Here is a 25,322-nt window from a genome sequence, read left to right as displayed (position 1 = left end):
GAAGAATCAAATCTGCTATTTACCGCTGTACACAATGAACAGTAGGTGACTGGCCTGCCAATATCCCCATATACATGACTCAGGCAAAAACTATTTTCTGCCTACATTTTCACATTATGATGAAATTCAATAGTAACAGTTATAATTTTATATACATCTGTTTTAACCAAGACATGCCCCAAAAACAACTGAACATGTTATTGAAATGTCAAACATGCAGAACAATAAAGTAGCAAGGCAGTAACATTAAAGTACTGGATCTAGCAATCGTTAATTGAATTAACCAACGCTAAGAAACCAACAGCCCTGATAAGCCTCCATAAATTAAGATAGAAATGTTAAAGGCTAGCGTGACATTAATCTGAATTATGACTGGTTAGGCTCTTCACCTATAAATTACCTCCTGATGTAAAAGCAGCAATATTACTTAAGCATGATCACATAGGCCGGATGCTGGAAGCTTCAAAAGAAATGTAATACTTAAATTTGTATCAGTCACCATATTTCTATAAACACGATAATTAAGACCAGTATTGAAGGCAGATCCTTTTAGGCCTTGCTGAAATATTTATTATTGCAAGTCTGAAAGATATATCTGGGTTCCATCACCAGAAATGTCTAAACAGTGTCCAGATGTTTATTTAAGCTGCTCCCACAGTTCTTATGTCAATTATCAGGGGTTATCAAAGAGCATCACTGGCTATCTCATCTGAATTCTATATTCAGTGGTTTCTTCCTTCATTAAAATTAAAAGAAATGTCCTCATATCGGAATCAAAACAACACACAGAATTATCAGAAAAGGTCAATAGGATTCTTGTCATTTGTATCAGTGTCAGGGATTTAACTGGAAACTATGTAATCTAAGTGAATTGGGAACATAAGCAAAATGCATTCCAGATGTTAAACAAAAGTTTGTGATCCAATTTTTCTAGGTGTCTTAATTTCTATTAACAGGCATGTATCCAGGGTTCTGAAGACAATTCTGGGCAACCTCAGCATCATTTTAAACATGTTTGATTTTTTTTCTTAACAGCTGCAATAGTAGAAATATTACTGAATAATGAATGTAGATAAAGTCATTGTAGAAGAGAGGCCACCTTGCCCTGGATACTCACACTTTGCAAAATGACATCTACTATACAACAAGAGATATCCTACACAGGACATATTAATGTATTAATGGAGATTGTACTCAGGAATAGCTTTATAACTAAAAATTGTTGTTTTTATGTAAAACCTAACTTTTACCCCCCCCCCCCCCCCGGGTTATGAAATGCTTCAGTACAGAATGAAGTGCTGCAGGTATTGTATTGTGATAAGAATATTTATTTAGAACTAAAGTACAACCAGAAAAACTTGTGCCGTTTTGATGCTTAAACATTGGAATTAGGTGTGGTGCTCTATGCATGGGATGGCATTTGTACATAGGCTACTAGAATGTTGGCAAACACTTCACTGTGATTGGTTAGTTTCTGATATGCGATTTATAATGGCACATATTGGTGGTGTCTTGCTTTGTAACAAATCAAGGGTGACAGGATGGCAAACACATTACAAAAGGAAACTGTTCTTTTATTTAAATATTCTTGCAAAAAGGCAATACAAAAGTTTTTGTGTTAGTATTATTTATACAATATTTTCAATCATATTAAGTAATGTCAGGTTAAAACATATGTGGACTTTTCTGAGTTGCAGCATTAAACTCAAATGCTTTTGTAATAATAACTTACCCAGCTGTAGTTTTACCTCACTCCTTATTTTATAATAAGCAAATAAACACAGATAATGTTTTTATTGCTGAAAACAGAATACTTCATAGAATAAAATACGTATTTTAAATAATGTTTAAAGTTCATTTCCATAAGTGCCTGAGAATCTCTCAAATTCCAGTGTGCCAAAAACAAAGCATGTGCATTCCTCTGAGCTAATCATCCTCTGAAGAGTGAATGTCTCCATCATCATGAACCTCTCTGTATTTCACCATCGCTTCCCCTTCAGGGTTGAAGGGCACCATTCGGACATTCAGCTTTTCTGCAAGTTTCTGTGCAGCAACCTTGGCTTGCACCTCCTGCAAGAAAAAGCAGCTGTTACCTCTTTTAAAAAAAACACACTTAGTGAAAAAGAAATCTATTTTGATTCAAGTATAAAATAAATAAGCAATTAAAACAAACACATTAAATGACATGCGAGAAATGGGTTATTTATTTCAGGATGTAATTTAAGCATTACTTTCCGTTGCAGGATATCATTCATAAATTCTGCTCAATGAACAAATATGCATTGTTGCCACTGAATACATTTCAAGCAAACAAGTTTGTCTGAATATTTCTCTCAGCGCTATGATGAAATCCAATAGTCTTACATTTTTTACAGTGTTACTGATACAATTCTCATTAATATAGAACAAAGCAGAATACTCTTATTCGACAGGTAATAAAGGAGACTTCACTATTAGGGAAGTAGTGGCTTATAACAAATAAATAAATATAGCCTTTTTTTAAAATCAAACTTGTGAAAACAGAAAAACACACATTAATAGTTGAGTTAAACTAGGAAGATCATTCAAGTAGATTTGTAAAGAGGTCACCATACCTCGTATTTCTTTTTCTGTCTCTGCTGCAGTGCTGCAGACTCCTCCATGGACAGCAGCTGGGTTGGCAGGTGGTGAAGTGGAGGTAGTCTGGATGCTGTGATATCATCAAGGTGTTTCTTGTCTCGGAGGAGTCTCTCTGCTGGAGAAAGCTGGGACTCAGGTCTTCTTGGAGAGTGGCTGGGTGATGAGGAGCCAGCTGAAGAAGACCCATGACAGCCAGAGGGCAACCTGTAAAAAAACAAAGAAACAAGCAAAGGTAAGTAATATGAAGCCTAGCTTTTTTTGGAATGCAGTCACAGCAATCTATGAAAAAGTATCTATAAAATAGGCAAACTGAATAGACGACACCCTTGGCTGTATTTCCAAAAGATGTCTTTCTATGTGTCAGACCTTTTTAATAATATTACTTAACCTACAGCAATACAATACCAGTTTTGACACAGGACAATACTTACTGATTTGGTTTAAATTTAGATTTCCTAATAGCTGGATTCTTCTCTGCCTTCTCAAACACTTCAATATAATGAGGCTTTTTCTGTGGCTGATTTATTCCAAAGGGATTGCTATTCTGTCTGTTGTCACCAGCGGAAACCGTTTCCTGCCGTGTGTCACCAAGGCCAGCCATGACTTCAGTTTCATCTGCCAGCGTGACCTTTTCAAATACCTGTGCAAGTTCCTCATCATTTTTGAGGGCAGAGTTTATTTTCACATCATAAACTGGTTGACCTAGAAGAGCAGTAGTTGCAGTCTCCACATTTACCCGAGCCAGGCTATCTGCTGGTGTATCACAATTGTTTTGAGGCATGTGAACATCGATACATTCCGATATAGTTTCTGCTTTTGCCAATGTACGTCCACTTTCTTTTGTATATTTGCTTTCAGTGTTATTCCTATTAATAAATGTTTTTAAAAGCTGCGTTTGTGAGGTACTGATGTCTATAGCATTGTGTCCATGTTCTTTCTCCATTATAGGAGTCTTCGGCTGAAATCTAGACTCAAACTCAATATTCACTGTAGACAGCATATCGTTTGTCCTCTCCAAATCTTCAATGTGAGCAAGGGCTGATCGAACTTTTTCAACAAAGTCTGAAATCTTCTTCCCTTTATCAGGGAGAGTCTGAACAAATCTCCTAAATGAAATAAACCATGAACAAAGATTTAAGGCATTTAAGGGACATTTTTTTTTGTCACAGAAAACCTTTTAAAAATGAAGGATGCAAAAAGACCAGAATTTTGTACCTGCCCACTCAGTTGTCTGATATTTAGCTACATATGTGATAGAAAATGTCCACTCCCCAAAAATCAAAGAAAGAGTATTAGAAAAGGCACCACATTCAACTGAATTTAAAGCATTGCTTCTTGTTATATTTTACCTGAGAATTACCAGTTTCCTATATAAACTGTGTACAATCCAAGTCAAGAAACGTACACTACATTATCTATGCTGTATTCATGGACCATGATATTTCTCATAGTGAAAGCTTGCATAAATACCTTGAATTCAGTTCGTTGTGATGCCATACTGCTACATCTCAAGCTCTTCAGTGCGTCTTTAGTTAACCATTGCACTGTGATAAATACATTTCACCTACACAGTAAAGAGATATAGCAGTAGAACAATAAAGCACGTGTGTTTAAAACTTTTTTAAAAGCATTATATTTTGTAATTTCAATGATGGAAATATGACTGCTATTACACAGCAGTCTGACCCACTCCTGGTTTTGTGATGCGTTTAGTACTCAAGACGGAGCATGTTAGTACAGTACATCAAATGTGCAATAAAGATACTGCTGAACAGTTGCCTCCAATCTACCGCTTACAATTTACAGCTTTTACTGTTGGGTATTTTTGTACCAAAAAAAAAAACAGGTTTCCGTGTGTGTGTGTGTGTACATCTGCGTGGAGGGACGTGTTATGATTTTTTTGTTCATGTTTTTGTTGATGTAATTCGCAATGGATATATGATGAACACATCTAAATCGTGAACATATGCAGAATCTTTCTTACAAATAAATGATACGCAAAGTGAAATGAGTTAATAGAAAACTCGGGTGTCTGTGTCTAGAGCGATCCGTTCCTCGCACACTTACCTGTTTGACAGCAGTTTCACTTGACGACTGAAAATATCACGGAGTTCCTCTTTGCTTTTATTGTGCAGATCGACCAGATGACCCTGCCGCTCAGTCCACGAAGCCGCCATCCTATTTTTTAAAATCGATGTTAAACACAGAAAGCAATGAGAAATAATCCTGTTTCTGATTTTGTTTCTCAACGTTTGAAAACATAGACTGGCGGCGCCATTTTACAGGAACTTCGTCGCAGATGTAAATTTCATCAAACTTTATTGACAAACTCTGAGCGTCATGTCTGTTTAGGACAAGAAGCAGAGTTCGTTTTGTTCAATTGAACTGATTTGTTTGTAGGATGTGGTGTGTGTCCGTCCGTTATGTTTTAAAGAATATGAATTGATAAAGAATAAATTTAGAAATAATAATACTTTAAAATAATTGTTAAATACAGGGAAGCAGCTTAAAAAACATACGGGCAAATGTATAAAAAGCCAATATGTTTTGACTAAAATAATAAAATATAACACGTTTTTGTAAAAAAAAGTATTTTTATTATATAGTTTGTAGATACACATGCAATGATAACATTGCTATAGAACATATAAGAAAACAATTAATCAAGATGATGCAAGATGTACCTAGAATTATATATTAAACACAAGATTGAAATACACATTATTTACATGCTTTCTCAGTTATTGTAAAGTAAAAAAAAAAAAATACTGGTTACAAGTTAAGTTTAATCTTGTGAGAGGTATACCGTATTAAATATAAATATTGTTATCAATGTCAACATAACTGTTACTGTACAAAAATGCAGATGTCATTCAACATTATGTTAATATTCGTATTGCATGAGGTTATACTTAATGTTGTTTTGGAAAGCATCAATTAAACATTTTCTGCTTCAAACTGAAAACATGGATATCATATTGCTGAAACAATACCAGTATCAGATACCAGTATTAAGGCTAAAATAGCTTTCCCTTTAAAGTACTTTAAGGAGTATTTTGACTTATGATTGAATACTGTAGCTACACTCTTTAAAACATGATTCCATTGCTACTTCCACCTATCTTTTCTGCCTAGATACAAATTAATTATACTATTGCAATTTCTATACCAGAGTCACATGCTTTCGTAAAATACAGGGGCTTCAAACAGGGACTAGAGTATTTATTTATTTATTTATTTATTTATTTATTTATTTTTTTTTTTATGGTTAAAAAAAGTAATTTCTGAAAAACTCCTAGGTTTACACTGTCAAGCTGGATGAAGATTAGGGTTGTGTGAAACATGAACCTGGAAACCATTTGAAGCAGCAAACTACAATTAAAATATGTTGAGCTCCACTGAAATATTACTTCAAATGCAACTTAGAGGTACTTTAGCCAGTCAAGCTGGCAAGATCATTTCTGTGTCTTTGGATTGCAAAGCCAAATATTAAGGTAACTGCCACGTTAAGTTTAATTCCCCATATAAATAATGATAAACACATATATTCTCAGACATGGCCCTTTGGTGACCTGTTATAATACCTTGGTGCACAAAGGGTACTATTTTAATAATCCAGAAAGAGGCAGCATATCAACAGCTGATGTGATTTGGATCATTAAAACAGAGCTCTAAGACAGTTTCACTTTGCTTATATTTTGATGGCACTCAATTTGAATGCAATCAACTTTTTAAAGATATATAATCAAAGTGTCTTGCCCTGCATCAAAATAGGTGTGTTATATTTATCAAAAAGTCAGAATTATCTAACTGTTAGTAAACCAAGGTAAACACATGTATATATAATATTTAAAGCAATAGTTCAGTGCAGTTGAGGATAACAGTCTTGGAAGAACCACATGTTCATTGCTGTGGAGTCTTTCCTGTGAGTTCCATGAGTCTCATGTACGGTGTGTATGTCCTTGCTGGGTACTTTAGTGCTCTTTGTGTTGGTTCTTGTGCCTGGGCTTGCAGCTGTGCTTGTGTTTGTGTGCTGAAAAATAAAATAGATAATCATCAGACTGTTCTCTTTACCACAGTGGATACAAATGGTAATTCATTAAACATATGTATTAAAACACATAATTATACAAAGTATGCCCATTACATTCAGTAAAAGAAAATGCTAAAGAAAGCTGGAATGTTCACTCTGTATTGTAAATACATAGCTAATGCCATACACAGTACAGCCACAGATCCACACAAAACCTATATATAACACTACAGGTTATGCACCACCATCTACCTTATTTAAAATGATTATATCACTCTCTGCTTAATAATATATAAATCTCGCAAAAGCACGTACAGTATTTTCCTACCTGTAAGGGAGATCACATTCAACTCCAGTTTCCCTAGTTTCCACACGAGCTCTTGGTGTATTATTAAGAGACATCAAATAATTCAGTTTGTCTTGCAACTCCTTATTCTAAGAAACACAGCAAAATAATAACATCAGTGGAACATGCTTGGGGCAAACATATTTTTATCCTATTAACTCACATATTTAGTTTTTCATTTTTTCAAACCCTAAAGAAAAGCAAGTGACACAAACCTGAATTGTGGATGACTTTTACATCTTAATGCAACAGTAGCAAAATCTTAAATGTTCCATACTGGTACTCAAAGACATGAGATGATAATTCCCTGCGTAAGACTTACAAATAAAACAATTTTAAACAGGCCGCTGCTTTCCTCCTGTAACAATCGCAGAGAATGAGTAGGAGTGACTGTGAAATTGCTATAAATTTTATCCAGCAGGTGTCATTAGAAGGCTAAATTCTGAGAAGTAATGTGAAGAAAGATGGAAATCAAAAGGAGGAAATTGGAACCAGATTAATTAGCACACTTTGAACTACTTTCGCACCTGGCGAGAGAAAACAACAAATGGAGCCTCCTGTTTCCAGGTCATGGGGCCCTATTATCAAGCAGGTGCAAAGGCAGATACTTATGCACTGATAGACATCAAACTATTGTAATTTTATTTTAGTCCATTTTTTCCCTACTTCAGAACAGGGCCTGTGGAGATTACAGTAAACAGACAGAAGCAGCTAAAACAAAAAAAAAAAAGCTGGCAGACCTTACCTCACAGTCCACAACTGATACTCTTTCCAGTAGTTGTTCTATACACATGTCTTTTTGCTCAATCTGTCTCTTCAAATTTTCAATCTACATGGCGAATGATAAAAAGCCTTGTTACATTGAAAGGGAGTCACATTTGGGGGGGGGGGGGGGGGGGAGACAACTAATATTACGTGGAATATTCTATCACGGGGATCATTTTTTGCTGGAATAGGTAGTAAGTGTGGCAAACAATCGAATCTAAGCAAAAACATCAATAGAGACTCACACTCTGTTGGAAATGTCAGGTGGGGATATTTAGAACTGAACTGAGCTGAACTGACCTCCATGTGTGTTCTCAATGATTCCCTATTGTGTTCGATTTGATTGGATTGTTTGCCACACTTTCTACCTATTCCACAATATTCTGAAGAGGGGTTATTGTGAGAGAGTGAGATGGGGAAGCATATCAGTGTTGCTCAGGCTTCAGTGCACAATGCTACACTTACAGGTTTCAATAGTAGAGAGCAACACTAATATGCTTCCCCGCAATCAGCCCCAGTTGAACTGCTCCTCACCTCCCCAATCATCTGCTTGACTTTCCTCTGCTGGTTGTGGACCAAGTCATCCAGGTGTTTGATTCGTTCCCTCAGACTAGAAGCCTCCTCCTCCAGCAGCTGGGACCTGAATAAGACAGACTTCAATCAACAACTGCACCTCTACCTCCCCACCCACATAAAGCAGCACTAAGCTGGCAAGTCATTAACACAATGAGGAATAGTATTTCTGTGAAATGACACACACTCTTGAATATCCTATTTGTTTAGTACAGTATGTAACCTATTTCAATAGATACTGTAAGATTCTGTATATTTTGTATATTGAAATGTAGGTTACTCCCAAAATCAAAGATAACACTGAGTAGCATGCATACAGGCACCTTTCAAACCGCAAAATAAAATCCTATGTAAGGTTTAATAATATTAGGCTTTCACTCAAAAAAAAAACACTTCCAGTTTACCTGTAGGTGGTGTGTGCATTTGCAATACTGCTCAAAAATTGTTTGTACATCTTCTAGTATTTAATTGGAGCTGAGAGCAGCTAGGGAGGGTGTTACACGCACAAACAGGAACAAATAACCTGGCCAAGACTGACAATATGATAATGAAGTCACAGTAAAATGCTGCACAGCTTTTATTTGATAGACTAGCTGTCAAAATGATGAGGTGATGTGGTATGGCTGCAGAGCATGGGAAAAGGCCATATGAGGTTTGGGTTTATTGCTAGAAGATTGAATGTCATTAGTCATACAGTTTTTAACAATAGAGACCCGTGAGGGTCATTTCCAGTTGTGGATAGATTGTTTTATTGGCTCTTCTTGTTTAGCGCTGTAACAACTGCTAAGTCAGATTCTGAGCAACGTAAGTCTGACTTCTCATTTGCTGAACCACAACGGCCTCCAGTGTTGCTAAGAGACAAGACATTTCAGGTTTGCCCATTGTTTTAACAGTACCATAGGTGATCTATAACAACCTCAAGTCTCAGATCTCTATAAAGTTTGATGTTCCATAAACAGGTCCTGATGGCTGGCTTCTTTAAACCTTTCAACCCTGAAATATTTTTATCAAGCTGAAGAATGTGAAATGAAGGCTCTCCTTTATTGAGTATACATGAGAACAGGACAACATTTCTTTTTACATATATTTTGGTAAATGGTACTTTCAAGTCGTGTCAGTGCTTTAAGATAAGGTGGGACCTTCAGCACCCGCCAGGACTGAAAGGGTTAACAGATATCACAAGTAATTATTTAAATAATAAATACAGACTTTAATAACTCACAAAGTCTTCATTTTTTCAGACTGTGTTTATTCTTTTGTAGTTCTTATATCTACCAGTGCCAAACAGCTGGGTCAGACTCATAACATGTTACTAGTCCCAGGCACATTTTCCCTTCTGCAGTAATTTGTTTTGTGCAGAAACATCCAGAAAAAACGTGGAATTTTATTTTCCCGTTTTTACTCTGGAACCTTTATAGAAACATTATGTTCTGTGATAAACGCCCCATCACGCCAGACATGGTTTTCCAATGAGGCTTTAAAAAGAGAAGCAAATAGAGCAGGAGGGGTCTGAAGATGATCTCCGAAGGGTTGTTTCTCTGTGGTCGCTATTATTGGCTTTCATTCAGTTCTGTGAGATTCAAGAGAGTATCCACAGTAGATTGTTTGTATGTGAAGAAAAAAACAAATATGGAGTATGTGTGATGATGTGTAAGTGGTGTAAATAAATAGATGAATGATACCAGATGAGTGTGCGGGGTGTGTGTATAAATAATAGCCAGAGTATAATAGTAAGCTTCCCAGATGAATATATCTTGTACCCATTTTTTCATCATTTGGTTCATATTACCCTGCCCATATAATATACATTTACAAGCAGATGAGGACTGTTTTAAATAGATGTGTGTGTGTGTGTGTGTGTGTGTGTGTGTGTGTGTGTGTGTGTGTGTGTGTGTGTGTGTGTGTGTAAAAAGAGGAGTATATACAGTATAAACTGATTTATTATCAAAGAAATGCATGATTTAAAATAACATTTAAAAAAAGAAACCTCTTTGGTATAAAAAAAAAAGTTTTGGTCTACCTCCTGCTTTTCTCTGACCCGTCAATCTCATCTGTCTGTCTCAGTCTCTCTCTCTGCTGCTCATTTTCTTGTAAGCGCCTCTGAAGTTGGCTTTGCTCCTGCAACATCGAGAAATCTATTAACTGGAGGGACACTGCATTGAACTGAGAGCCTGAGGAAGAACAGTAACACTTTGATTATCTGAACCTCGATTATCCAAACACCTCGAGAATCCGAACAGCCCGTTATGAACCTTGTGTGCTGTGATCTTCTGCCCTGTTTTTTTATAAAATGCACTATTCAGCCCTCAATCTGTGGTATTTACAGAACAGTGTAGTGCTGTTGGTTATATATTTACAGGTACAGGGTTGAATTAAGTATTTTTTTGATTGGGAAAGGCATGTAAAAAAATGTCACTGTCATAATTCAATTATCCGAACATCTCCTGGTCCCAGTTAGTTTGGATAATAGAAGTTTTACTGTACTCAGATATTTCTTAATACATTCATTAGTTATGACAATAAAAAAACAGGTGATCATAAAACACATACTGTTTTTGTACTGTAAGGCTATCAAATTATGAGCTGTATTATTATAATACTGTATCATTCACATTCAATTACATTTTCCAGAAAGACTCGCACTACAAGTTTGGATGCATGCACTGACTAACCTCTTTATCTATGTGTGTATATAAATAGTAAGCTATTATTATATATACACAGCGGAATCTTCTATCCAAGACGCCTTGGTTACTGGCAGAGTATCCCTGAGCATTTTCCACTCCCACTCCCCTGCTTACAGAGATGTTTTCCAGATATTTGTGCACAGTGCCTGTGTAGGTTTTACAGTGTTGAATATGGGTTGACGGCAGTCTGTATTTACCTCTCCCATGCAGAGGATGAGCCGATCTAGTTCACCAATCCTTTGGTCTTTGTCATTAATCTTCTCCTCTGCTATTCTCACCTTCTCATTGGCCTCCTGAATCTGCCTAATATATTCATTGGCTTGGGCCTTTGCAGGGAAAACAATGTGTTTATGTTAAAATAATAATAATAATAATAATAATAATAATAATAATAATAATAATAATAATAATAATAATAATAATGACATAAATGGTCATCAAGTTTATTTACAAGCTGACAGTCTAAGGAAGTTTCAAATACTTTTGTAACTACATTGGTAATATACACATGGTATATTTTGAATCTATCAAATTTTGGTAATAACTGCTTGTTATTGAACTGAACTTCCCATTGTCTGCCACAGGAGGGGGTGAATTCAATGCATAGCAGAGATGCTTATTAAACAGGTCTGGCTGAACAAACCCAATGATCAAGACCAGCTGGCAAAACAATATCAAAGTCAGTCTCATAATTACATGCTGGAAACAATGATACTATACCTGAAGAGCCTCCAGTTTTTTCCTGTGTATGCGGTGCTCCTCTCCCAGTTTGTCTTCATATTCATTGTAAAGTTTTCTGGTCATATCTTGGAGCACCTGAGAATTCGCCTCTTGGGAGGATTCTACCTAATGCATGCAGTAAAAACACAGTTACACATTGCACAGTCTTGGGAGTGTTGTAAACAGATAGTAGCAGCAAACACAAATCTATGTCATAAAGCAATCAATGTAATTCTAATCACCCTATTAAGAAGTATGTACATTACCCTATAAAGGAAGAAGCAGTGGTGCAGGATTACTGTAGTCACATCTCACAAAGCACAAAGACTACATTGTTCTGCATTGTTTGCAATTGCATTCTACAGCTGGTTCCGATACTCTGAAATGCATGATCAGAGGGTGTTTAAGAACAAACTCTGCAAAGTATGCTGAAGAAGTGGATACAGAAGCCAAGCAGGTAGGAATTCTCTCATTTCTCCCATTCCCTCCAACACTGTAACGGAGCTGAACTGGCTGCCTGCTCATATACAGTCCCTCTGCAGTGCAGGGCGGTCAAGGCGTGAACTAAGTGTGTGATTGTCCAATATATTATCAGATACATTGGGACATTTTAACATAAAATGACCTCATGCTTTTTTTTTTATCAAAACAAACATTTTTTGTGTTGCTTGGTCTTGCAGATAGGATTGTGGATGTTCTACTCTTTTGTACCTTGAGTTTCAGGGTCTCGTTTTCTGCCTGGGCTACCTCCAGCTGTCTCTCCTTTTCTTTCAGTTTCTCCACAGTATTGTCATAGGACTCCTTCAGACTCTTCATCTCCTGTCTCATGTCGTTCCTCTCCAAGCTGCTGTCCACGAGGGACTTCTGGAATCGACAAACAAATTGCTATGAATGGCTGCATGGCCAGCTTTCTGGATCACAAGTGTCTGACAAGCAAGTGTCACGTTCCTAATGTTTTTCTAATGGCGTTGACTGTGGCAGGGGTTTGACCCTTTTTGGCCTGTTTTCCCTTAGTTGGTAAACTATTGAGATACAGTTATCCTTTATACTTTGGATGTATTTTTTTAAAGCTATAAGGATGATTTTTTGCACTCTTTACAAACCATAATCATAATTCTGTCAAAGCCAGCGGCCAGTTTTATCTCAGCTTGTGAAACAATAAACACAATCTCAAGTCTGCTTTCGGATTTCTGGCTTAGCCAAAATCTTATTAACATTCTTCTACATAAAGATTTATGACAAGGGGCGCAAATCCATTAAAAACATTCCAAATGTTTAATTAGGCGTATCCCGCTGGATACTTTTAAAAAGTACTTCTACTCAGGTTCCTAAAGTTTTATGAAAGTTTAAAATATATAGTTGCCATGATATGCTAAAAATGATGCACAAAAAATTCACAAAGATCTAACTCAAGTATTCATATACTTTTTTTTAAAGCTGTTTTGATAGATTAAATTAAGTTTCAGATGCATGTAGTTTTCTAAATTGTTATGAAAGAAACCATCAACAGCCGTTTACTGTTAACAGACTACAGATTCAGACTGGTACTACAAAATAGTACCAACACAACTGGTTCATACTATTGTGGTTTAATTGGTCTTTTAAAAACTTGCAATAAAAACTGCTTTAACTCGAAACTTATTTGGTTTGGAAGAACAAATTACACATGCCAACAAGTTTCTAATTTATGCAGGAAACAAAACTGATTTTGTGTTGTTCCTGAGCGCTCTGACAGTGGAATATGACAGAGTTATTAATCATGTACTGCACCTGCAAATCAATTGACGCCGATGTGAGCGAGCTGCTCATCTGGTCGTAGCTTTCAAGTGCTGCTGTCTTCACCTTCACTTCAGACAGCAAGGACTGCTGCTGTGAATTCGCAACCTAAACAGAATGCATTATGCCGAATTATACCGTCCAGCTTCAGGCAACGACAACACACAAGGTAGCTGCATAGTTTTCAGCATCAAAGTCAAGTCGAGTTTTTCAGCCACACTAGAGAATTTCTTTTCTGTTTTTGACATATTCTGGATTGTTTATAGATTGTCAGGTGGAAACTGGTGTCAGAGGCTTTTAAACCAAGGCTGAAACTCAATAGCTCATTTCACAACACTGCAAGCTAAATTTACTGCTGTGTGGCTTGGAAAAGAAGCTACGATGGCATTCTCATTAAATCAGGAGTCTGAGTCTGCCAATTGACAGCTTCAACCATTCATAATCCTGGATGTATGAGTGCTGTAAGGCAGAATGAAGATCACTGATTCACTGTATTGTAACTACCCTGGCGATGGCGGCATCTGGATTGTGTTTGTTTGTCTTGTTTGTTATGTCTCGTTTAATGTTTTGTGTATTGTACGGATACCGGGCACGTCTTTAGTGTGTGTGCGTGTAGTGGGCAGATCCCCCGGAGGTTGTAGTTAGGAGGGGGGATTACCGTGCGCGGGAGAGCGCGTGTGGACTTGAATGGAGGTGGAACTGTGATGAACAGAGGGAAAGGTGAAAGGTGCGTCTAAGGTCTTCAGCACCTATGCCCCGTCCTTTTATTATCCATAAAGGTACTTTTAATGTTAACAAAATAACAAAAAAGAACTACTGGGGCTTTTTTGGACAAAAAAATAGTCTCCAAAAATACAGCACTGACTGGAAGGACATATTATCATTAGAAAGCTGTTGATATTTTGTCACATTGTGGCATCACAAAAGAATCAACTAGAAACTTGACTTACTCTTATGTCCTGTGAAAGCTGTTGCATTTTCTGCTGTATTCCTCCAAATTCTCCATACATTCTCTCTCTAACCTTCTCCAAGGAAATTCTCACCTGTATTGAGCAAAGGAGAGCAAATGAAAAATACTGTTACACAGAAAGAAAGGGAAAAGGACGAGTACTGCTGGCATCAGGACCACTTTACTGGTCCCATAGTATTTAGGATGGTGGGAACAGACGGTAAGTACTTAAATACAGTATGCTTTCACTGACAAGTACAGTAATGTGTAGGTTGTTTTCAAGAGCAGAGCACATGTTAATATAATACAATAGTTTATTATGCAGCTATAGTATAACTGAGCACAGAGCAGGGCTCTCACCTCTTTGATGTAGTTCATCTCCTCTTTCATCTGATTGGCTGACCACTCACAGACCACTACTTCCCTCTGGCTGTCTGCGTCGGGCCTGTGTACCACCCCATAGACCATGCCCCTCTTGTGGGGCTCTGACGGGGCTCCATTCGACATACTGGAGAGATGCTGAAAGGCAGAGTCATGTTGTCACCGGACTGATGAATATGTGATGCATGAGAAGTGCTGCTGACTGTAAGAAAGACAGGACGCCAGTACCCAGTGGGCACAGGTTTCACACACACACATTTTCTACTCTCCTTTACAATTGTTTGTAACCTATTGTATTGGCTTCACATAAAAGAACTGTATCAATATTTTAGAGATAATGCTTCAGGTAGCATTACAAACACCACCATGGTGGTGGTTCGCCGTCATGCTGTGGGTGGTAATAAAAACTAATGTATTTTTGCATCCTTTTGTATTATGAATTTAAAATATAATTTATTCAAGCTGATTTGAATAATTTCTTACCACAAGCATGCAAGTTGAATATTAAAATATTTCTTGAAACACTGGTTTAGCATCAAACTTGGTAAGAGAATCAAGCTCCCCTTTGGATATTTCAAATGTACCAACCACAAATATCACAGTCAAGACTACAGCCAGACAAACACCCCAGCTGCCCTTTTCCATTTTCTTGTGTTCTATAAAAATGAAGGAAGGATAAAGAACCTATTGTTACTGCTGTATAATAAAGGCATTAAATTAATACCCAAGTAGGACTAACATCCAAATAGCTTAGAAACTAGGACTGGTAAATGTAATAATATCATATTTGGAACAACAGTTAGAGCATTGTATTGATGATTATATGGATGTGCAATCAATCTTTAAAAAAAATATAAAAAACAGAATTTTGCCAAACCAACAATACCAGGTATAATGAGAAATAGTACCAGTACGGGTGTCTCAATGATGGCCTTTCTCTCACTGTGGACATGTCCATACTTCCTTCTCCTGGTCGGGGTGGCTGGCTTCTCTTCCTGTAGTGCCATGAAATAACCATAGGATTAGTCTAGAAAGAAGAAAAATCCTTTAACTTCACAACAACCAATTCTTGTTTTAAAAAGAATTAACATCCAGAGAGTATGAGGACACTTGGAGAGCACAGGGAATCTTTTGTGTGGTCTGTTGTGGCTGGCGGCCCTTTTGTTCCTGTTGATGTTTTAGTTTTGTATGACCTACAGTGTCCTTTCTTGCTTGTATCTAAATACCCTCTCTCGTCATACATGCCTGTGTTTGTCTTTCTGTTCTTTTAATTAGATTTGTTTGGGATTGTTATTTTTGTTGTTGTTTGTAAATACAGAAATGTCTTTACTTTTAGTGGCACTGTATATAAAGCGAGCGTGCCTCTGGTGTCACAGGACTCAGTACAGGTATATCAAAATTGTTAACATGTTTTGAGCAGCCACACCAGGGAATGTAATGTTGCTATAGTATTTTGTTGTTTATTTACTTTATTTTGTAATTTGAGGGTTTTTTTTATTTTTAATGTAGGATCACAGTGAGTCATAATTCTCAAAAAGAATACATGTGTTCTTTAAAAGGTACCTAAATACAATTTTTTTAAGTAAGCAAACTACTGATTTTAAATATGTAGTTAATAGATAATGGCCATCATGAAGTTAATGGCCGATATACATTGTTTAAATTAATCTGCATGCAATATTGCACAGTTTTATCAAGCAATATGCTTTCTAACTAGATAACTCCTTACTAGCAACTTCATACCTGTGAAATCCCAATATGCTACACTGCTAAAGCATCCTTCCTTACTTAAAGATGAACAGCCAAACTAACGGATGTTAAGTGCAAAGGAGATGGAGCAGATTACAAGCTAAACAATAAAGTAAGAAAAATGAACTTAAATAATGATCTTTTTTCTCATATTAAAAGAGGATACCATTTCAGCTGAATAAATATTTAGACAATGGAATCTCTTTGCTCTACAGGATTAATCAGAGTAAAGCAAAGGTGAGATAAAACCAGCAGGACAATAGCACCAGTGTTTGAAATGTTTCAAGCAAAGGAAAATAAATGCTATCTTAGTCGCACAGAACTATTATTGTTTCATTTTCTGATACTTGATTAAACAAAAATAAATAAAAAAGGACACTACAGACTGACTTAAGCTACAATATGAATACAATACTTAGCACACAGTTGAAATCCTACTTGGTTGGAATTTAGGTTGAAGATCCTGTTTTTCAGTATATTTTACATTTGAACTTACTATACTAGTACAATAACCATACTAGTAAAGTGCTCCCTGTTCATAACCTGTAGTCCGGAGTGTGTTTCTCCAAATAACAAGAACGCAATTGATAGTGAAATGGAAGCCATGAACATGCTACCATATACATAACCAATGCTGTGATATAAAGGGCTGCCTGTGTATTTAAATGAGCAGTCACTCAGACACACTTAATATAATGTCTTTCAATTTAATACAAGTGTATGTCTTTTTTTAAATTTCTCCATATGAGCAATTCATTATTAAATGTAAAACAATTAGTAATCTGTTACATTTTATTAAAGATGTTTAAGTTCCCAAGATCACCCTTAAGATATTTTTCCCCTTTTACAATCGGGGCGTACAAAACAGAAAGCATTCACCAAAGAAGACAAGCGTTAATTAACATTTGTCTGTCTGACTGGTAATTCGTGCTATATTTGCATTGATATTTAAATAGCCTCTTAATGTTAGAGATCCTCTGAGTCCAGTTGGATGAGCTGGCACAAAATCCTGAACTTTGTAACACTCAAATGTAAAGCTACATGACAGTATAACAATGAATGGATATAGTGTCTGCTCCACACGCTATGTGCAAGCAGATGTTTACTGTTTCTAATAACATTGTCATTTAACACACCAGTGTGTTCTAAAATGCATAAGCTACAGGCAGCCTTCTAAAAATGTACAAAATAAAAAGACTTGCAAAGTTAATGATTACCCTTTTATTGGGATTTATTCGAAAATGGAAACACCTGATTTAAAAAAAAAAAACACACACACACGTCAGAAGGCTCTGTCACACACAAAGCTGCCTTTGATATCTCTTTAGTGTATTGTATTGTAAAAGATGAATTGTCACACAGCTAAAAGGAGGGAAGCTCATATTCACTATTGTAGAAAAACAACAACAATGAGGCACATGAAGCACACATCTGTCTATGACAGAATACCTGTGACAGGCCACAGCCTCTTACCCCCAGGCACTGCTCTCATGTATTCAGATAACTCTTTTATTACATGATCAGATCACACACTGAAACTAAAAACAGGTATTGCTCCTAAACATGGATAACGTTGGTGTCTCTTGCTTGCTAAGCTCATTCATTTCATATGGCTTCTAATGTACAGTGTTGGCTGATCTACTGAGCCACCAGTTCCATGTTTGTACCTGGTTGAGAAGCAGTTGAGACTTGACTGGAGATCTGCAGACTAAATCTGTCCAGAACTAACCCCATGCAACTGCTGAGATCTGATCAGAATCCAGGGTGACACGGACATCTCACAATCTCCAGAGTCATTATGAGATGCCTCTCCTCAACTGAACTAGAGGCTGTACTTTCCTTGGAGCTGTAATTTCCTTGAAAGGATCAATAAAGACCACATTAGTATTCCTGTTCCCAAGAGACCCTCTTGTTTATTATTTGCATGTAAATGAATGTGATCTGCAACCACCTACTCTTCAGTGTTCAGTTACAAGCCATCCTCTCTAACCTGCATTTGCTGTCTCATGCTATTGTCACTTATGTAATGTAATACCCAACTCATTCTCAACACAAGCTAATTCTGCTCGCCCAGCTTTGCTCAGTGTCATCAAGCCCACAAGTTTTTTCTTGTTCGCTTGTCATCCTAACAACAAAGTCTTTTTGTTTCATTCAGCTGCAAAAAAAAAAAAAAAAAAAAAAAGCGTAGGCTTCTGCAAAGGTAAAATATAATCATGAAGAACATTGGAGATGTATGAAGTACAGGACTGAAAGCACTATTTTCAAAACCATTAACAAATGCACATACTGTTCATACATGTTAAACACTATATCTCTACAATATACTGTAACCTACTGTTTTATTCTAATTTATACAAATTATTTTATACAGTACCAAGGGTAACTTGTTTAAAATGCAAATGAAATTGATCCAAGTTCACCTGGACAGCACACAAACAAAACGCTTTAATGTTTACGAAACAGCATCTCATTGTTTGTAATGAGAGGGGTGTAGAAGGGTGGCTTCCTGCCAAACATTTGTACAACCAATAGAAAGGTGAAGCCCACTGTATAATATGGTTCATGGATCAGCGGCCATGTTTTCTCCCCTTGCCAAAATCTTGTCTACACCAACTTAAATATTTTAACAACTGTTTGTTCTTCTGTTTGGTTGTGCCCTTATATCCTGTCATGTGTGTAATGCACAACTTCTTTCCCAGCAAGCTATTTATAAACTATTATAACAAAAATATAAAATAAGATTACAGGATATACTAACTGGCCATTAACAAAAGAAGAAACTATTCAGCTGAAGCATTTGTGTTGGTAAGCTAGTGGTAAACAGTTTATAATTAAAAAGGTACAGATTATTTTTATTCAATTTTATCTATTCATCCACTTTTTATTTTATTTAAATCTAAATGTATTGGTTCATGTTCAGTTTAGATTTAGTCATGCTGTACTGTAATAACAGATAGCCCTTATCCACATTTCCTTCATTCTGTGCTTCTAGTTATTTTTGAATGACTAAACTATGCACCAGAAATGACTTGCGTGAAATACCTTATCCAAAAACTATTTCAAACATTTCTTGTGTCATGAGATTAGTCGGAAGGTATTTCACAATGGTATCTGTAATCAAGTGTTTCAATGCCGTGTGTAAGTCAAGTATCTTTCTTTTAGAAGCTGAGTAGGAAAACAAGCCTAAACCTTTTCTTAAAGGAGAAGAGTTTAGATAAAAACACAATACCCATTTTGAACAGTACCTGCTTATACCTGAATGGGAGCAAAGAGTCATCAGAATCAACCTGCGCACACATGCTGCTGCTTTGCAGTCCTATTGGTAACTTGGCATTACGTCTGCTAGCTAACATCACAACCTTGGCAACAGTGAGCATTGTCATTAGGAAGGAAAGAAATCAGCACCAGGATAACTCCACCTTGGACGGCTGCATAATTCACAATGGGGTAAATCCTTTAAGGATGGGATGGTATCTACAGCCAGCAGTCAGCTTGTTTATCTCAAAACCTTTACTATGAAATACAGACATATCTTCCAATGCCAATGTAAAGAATAAACTTTCATTTCATTCTAACTGCAACAAATGATTGAAGACAGCACACTTTGCCATAATCACCAAACAATGCACTTGATCCCACCTTCCTTAATAAAATGTTACTGTGGTATATTGTCAACAGTCAAGTCTACTGTTTTTAAGCATATCCAAATTTGGTTATTGAATAGAACAGCATAGGGAAGCATTCTACAAAATGAAACCCCATAGGATCATTAGCTATGTGCCCTCCCCAATGTATGCAGCAGAATATGAACAACAAACCTTTCTTCAAATTCATGTGACAGTCTGATTATAGGATAAATAAAACACTGCTTTAAAACAAAGGTAGCCATTAGAACTGTTAAAGTCACTATACACATTGCAACATAACTAAAATGATTAACCCAAGATCATTAGACTTCCCCTTTAAAAGAGGAATTAATCCAACAAGGTGTTGATTTAAGACTGGGAACCAGAAAATCCTAGCAATGTAGAAGCTACAGCAAGGGAAAGATATCATCAGACTATTGCATATATGACACTACACAAACATTAGTGGGTGTTCTCTCAGTTTCAGTTCAATCTTCACCAGCAAGTCACATTTTTGGACATTCTCCCAGACTTTACCTGAAAATCAATTAAATTTGATCACACCCCAGGCCAGACAAAGTGAAACACTCTACCTTGCATAATTCTGTAAGCACATCAGCAGAAGTTTATGAAGTTAATGGGTTGTAATAATGAATGTCATGAGCAATATGTCCTCTTTGCTCTGGTATACATGCCTCATTAATTTACATCCTCTCCCTAACTTCATCCTTTCAGCATGATACAAGAAATGAATGTAAACAGCTGGCTGGCAACAACTGGAGACCAATTAGGTTCAAATTGACTGCCGATGCCCAAGAGCTGTAAATGTTAAATTCTCATCATTACTGCTTCAGCCTCAGAACATTTTTCTCCTCTGACTACTGCTGCTCTGTTCTTTATCAAAGTGCTTTGAATGTCACTGATAATTCAAAACCTGTATAGCGAGTTTTCATCTGTTACTGGTTTAAATATGCAGCTGTAGCAGGGAGGAGGTTGGATACAAACTGGAGGTCCGCACAATGCTAAAGAGCCAGGCTTGTCTGCATTCAGAGTTTTAAAGCTTTTAACCGCATCTCATCTCACCAGCAGGGGGCAGACTCTGTAATGGCAGTGTAACACACAACACTGCCCCTTACACAATTCATGGTTGAAGGATCTGGATAACACTCAATTGTAGGGTATATTTACACTGATTGGAGTCCAGTTCAGCACAAGGAAGTAGGTTCCCCAGAGTAGGTGGCTTCAACTTTTGACAAAATGCTTTTTGACCAATTAGGATACTTTGAATATGTGACCCGCTGATCATGTGACTAAGCAAGTTGACTGTAAGTTGTTTCCCAGAAATACACCTTGATAAAACCTTTGCTTTTGTTTAGATTACTTACATTGTCTGTTTTTCCTTTCTTCGTGGCCCCATCCTTTACCGGGGAAGAGTCGTGAGTCTGGAGAGTCAGTCGCATGGTGCGGACAGCCCTCTAGAAGACATTAGGAAAACACTGGTTAAATGCTAATCCCCATAGTTACATTATTCTATTAGATCTAGTAGTGATAATTTATTTGTCATTCTGTGCAAACATTAACGACCTGAGATGACAATACAATAAGAGCGACCCTACACAAAATGTATTATTGTGCTCTTAATTCGCAGGTTTTAAACTTGGACTCAGCAAGTATTTGTTGTATTCAAACATACAGGACAGATGTGTAAAATCTTTTTTTGTTTTGTTCAGTCACAATATTATTCAATTTTATGCTAAAACACAATTCCTGGTTTCTGTTTACTAGATCTCTCCACAGTCCTGTACACACAGATTGCAGTTTCAGCTGCAGGTAGACTCATGTGCTGTATCCTAGAAGCTCTCTTGTCACTCTAACTTTATCAACTAAACAGGTATGCTCCTACTATCTTACAAAGCACCCCTTGATCCCTGTGAATTACCCTAACACATAGAACGACTGCATGCATGCAGCATTAAAGCAGGGAATAGAATGTATTTGCACTGAACGTGGTTGTAAAAGCAACAATGCAATAGTGGCAACAAAAAAAAAAGGTTTATTGAATTCTCCTGAATTGGTATTCTGTAGATATTATCTTACAGTAATGATGACTCCCAGATGGTGAGCAGCATGGTCCTGTCCACCCACATGCTATTTTTGTTAACATTTTACAGGAAATACCAACATATCTGATACACTAAAGATGGAATAATTAACATACTATAATTAACATTATAACCATCGGTGTGGGCATGCTGTTTATTATAGAGATGCAAATAAAGGGCGCGATTATTAACACATTCATTTAAAAGCTAAACCCGACACATTCAAAATACTAACCATTAAAGAATCAAAGAATATTCAAGTCCCAAACAAAAAGGTGAGTTTCCAAAACAGAGCGTGATCAATTTTGGTTCATTTGATTAATCAAACAATTATTGAATTGATGCCAACAGTGGAAATATAAATAGAACAAAAACTTAAAACGATTGTAACACAAGTGCCTATTGGTTTTAGTAATATGCATACATACAAGTGAATGCTTTTACTGTACCTTTAAAATTTCCAGTGCTACAATGCTGTCAACATTAACACCTTCCATTCCTGTTAATGACTCTGTTTTTCATACTTACACTTCTGGCTTGGTCCAAGCTATCAGTGGTGGTGACTGTAGTGCCAGATGCAGAACTGTACCTTATCATTTTGAGAAGTAAATGTGATAACCTGCAAATTACAAAAAAACAATATCTGTAGAGCCTTCTGTCACCTGCTGCTGCAGCTTTTCCTGAGGCAAGAAAGGTTCCACCCTGAAAGTAAGCTTCATGTGTTTCACAATTGTATTAAATTCCTGTTTGGCTAGATAAGGGAAAAGGTCTACAGGTTAAGAGAAACCATGATGCTGTATCAGAGACAAATAGCAGAGCTGTAGAAATGTATTCCTATGTCCTCGCAGCGTTCGAATGTTGTACTGAGAGACAGCACCTGGGTACATCCCAGCTCCGAAAGATAGTGTCTCTAGTTGCTCGGCAACTAAAATGAACCTCTAGGCCTGGCTTCTCACCTGACCTGTCAGGTTACATTTTACCTGTGATGTCTGTGGTTTTGTAAAATGTTTTCCGAGGGTGTTTCTCATGCTTATATTTTCTTTTGCACAGCCAAAATAAAGTAGGATTAAAAACATAGAGAAATCCACAGTGGCCTCGTTTTGAGAGTCCTTTTATTTTAATTACAATTTTTCCTTTGATAGTAATAATTCATAACAAACAACTTCAAACATTAGGAGGCTGTTTTGTGTTTACACTTATAACAGTCGTCATGCATTGTGTAACATAGTGCCAGATATGGTAAATTTAGGAGCTGTAAATTAAAAAAAACATCATATTTTGCATATTTGTAATGTAATTGCTATTGCGATTAATCTTTTCTTCCACAGTCCCACCCTATTTTTTTATGTATGAATCCACCGGGTGCACAAACCACAAAGTCCAAGGCTTTCCGCGGGGTAGACAGAAAACCATTATCAGAAACACACACTTTCTTTCATTAAAAACAACCTGTTCTCATCTCATTGAGTTTAAAAATACAGACTTCTGAATCCCACATAAGACAATCGTGAACTTTATATTAGAACATCACAGATTACATTCAAACTCAAGGTCAAGTTTTAGCCGAAGCTATTTTCCCCCCCTTGTGTGTTTGAATTAGATGAGGTGCAACATGCAGACACATACAGTAACCTAATGTGCAAAACACCACTGAAAAAACATCAGAGAATCAAAGATTGATACTGTACATAGCGTCCTAGCTTTGATAACACAGGAATATTCGAAGAAATAACATTTTCTAATGGGGTCTTACGTCCTTTTAAGGTTGGAGAAATTTTAAGTAATCCGGACCAGGTTTTAAAATGACCGCAGAGAGAATTACAGCCTACTTTTATAAGCTGTTGTGAAGGTTCAGGTTACAGCTGCAAGGCTTGTTTCAAAAAGTGAATTGGATTTTAATCATTGGATTTTAATCACTCTTTGCTGAACAATATGAAAATAATAATGAAATAGTACAATTGGCTCAGAAAGAGGGAGAATACTCACCATACTGCTGATACATTTTATTTATTTATTTATTTTTTTACCTGGCATTACTTTTAAAAAAAAAAAACATGTTTAATGAATTGATTGCAGAACACGACAAAATACTTAATTAAAATAAATATACAACTATGGCCAAAAGTATTGCATCACCTAGAATTTTAGGATTGAGACATAATAAAAAAAACTAAAAAAACTATATGAACAAAATCTTTTATTTAATCATGTAATCAAAAAAACTACGAAATTATTTCGCAAAAGTCTACCAGAAACCATAGTAGCGGTAGTAGTACAATATTTCATGTTAGATTTTGAAATGTCACATTTTTTAATTTTTGTCAGGAAAACTAGAAAGCGGTATGTAATTCACTATGTTAACATAACATAATTCAACAGGTTTCGTTCGACTTTATGAAGCAAAAGTAGTTCATTGTACAGGGTAACGCAAAACCTTTGGCCATAGCTATACTATGAAATGGTATATATAAAACGAACTGCCATGACCATTATTCTAGAAATTGTCAGGAGCCCTACATTCCCACTTCCAGTATTACCAGTCATGTAAAAAAATCTCTTATATTAAGACTTGTGGTTATAAAGACCATGACAATGGAACCAAAACTCTTCACAAACTGGACAGCCTCATGTTGAAAGAGATATGGGTGTGGTTGTAAAGTACAGCAGGTACAGTAGTTGTATTCATTTACAGTGTAGTCCAGTAAGGGAGAGGAATCCCAGCCCTTGGCTCCTGTCCATGCCTTGATATTCAGAGCTTGATGTTCAGCTCATTGTATATTATTTAGTTAGGTGATGCAGCTCTCTTTATTCAAGAGGAGTGGTTCCATCCGCACACTCCTGTGGAATTGCACACACCAAAGAAGATACAAAATATGAGCACAGATAGGCGTGTGCTCTTTGGAAATGTTCTACCAGGAACCAAACCAAGAGCATTCCTGGTTCAATAATGCACAAATTTGGTTCACAAAATGTTATTATGCAGTACTTTTCCATGC

The 25,322-nt window shown here is 36.6% G+C and overlaps 1 protein-coding gene across 3 annotated transcripts; it reads right to left on the bottom strand.

The window, feature by feature from the left end:
* Nucleotides 1–1,557: 1,557 nt before the first annotated feature.
* LOC121294948 (myocardial zonula adherens protein) lies at nucleotides 1,558–23,224 on the bottom strand. Of its 3 annotated transcripts, XM_041219192.1 has the most exons (15): nucleotides 22,855–23,213; nucleotides 21,610–21,699; nucleotides 15,758–15,844; nucleotides 14,829–14,987; nucleotides 14,470–14,562; nucleotides 13,514–13,627; nucleotides 12,455–12,607; nucleotides 11,744–11,869; nucleotides 11,221–11,349; nucleotides 10,357–10,454; nucleotides 8,298–8,403; nucleotides 7,744–7,827; nucleotides 6,981–7,087; nucleotides 2,595–2,823; nucleotides 1,558–2,070 (listed from the first exon to the last, which is right to left on the bottom strand). In XM_041219192.1, exons 1-15 carry the CDS (start codon nucleotides 22,921–22,923, stop codon nucleotides 1,927–1,929), a joined length of 1,788 nt encoding a protein of 595 aa, XP_041075126.1. In that variant the 5' UTR covers nucleotides 22,924–23,213; the 3' UTR covers nucleotides 1,558–1,926. The 3 variants fall into 3 exon arrangements, with proteins under 3 accessions (XP_041075126.1, XP_041075123.1, XP_041075124.1); XM_041219189.1 differs by lacking the exons at nucleotides 1,558–2,070; nucleotides 2,595–2,823 and adding an exon at nucleotides 5,362–6,652 and having other exon boundaries at nucleotides 22,855–23,224; XM_041219190.1 differs by lacking the exons at nucleotides 1,558–2,070; nucleotides 2,595–2,823 and adding an exon at nucleotides 5,362–6,652 and having other exon boundaries at nucleotides 22,776–22,862.
* Nucleotides 23,225–25,322: the final 2,098 nt, after the last annotated feature.

This window comes from Polyodon spathula, chromosome 19 (genome assembly GCF_017654505.1).
Source record: "Polyodon spathula isolate WHYD16114869_AA chromosome 19, ASM1765450v1, whole genome shotgun sequence".
Classification (NCBI taxonomy): Eukaryota; Metazoa; Chordata; class Actinopteri; order Acipenseriformes; family Polyodontidae; genus Polyodon; species Polyodon spathula.
The sequence above is the reverse complement of the archived record's forward strand: the minus strand, read 5'-3'. Positions and strand labels throughout refer to the sequence as shown.

Excerpts from the sequence above, each read along its gene's own strand:
- LOC121294948 (XM_041219192.1), bottom strand. The coding sequence starts at position 22,923 with ATGATAAGGTACAGTTCTGCATCTGGCACTACAGTCACCACCACTGAT. Across the intron at positions 21,700-22,854 it reads GCTTGGACCAAGCCAGAAGT|AGGGCTGTCCGCACCATGCG; the intron begins GTAAGTATGAAA and ends AATGTCTTCTAG. Across the intron at positions 8,404-10,356 it reads GGGTCAGAGAAAAGCAGGAG|GTCCCAGCTGCTGGAGGAGG; the intron begins GTAGACCAAAAC and ends TGTCTTATTCAG.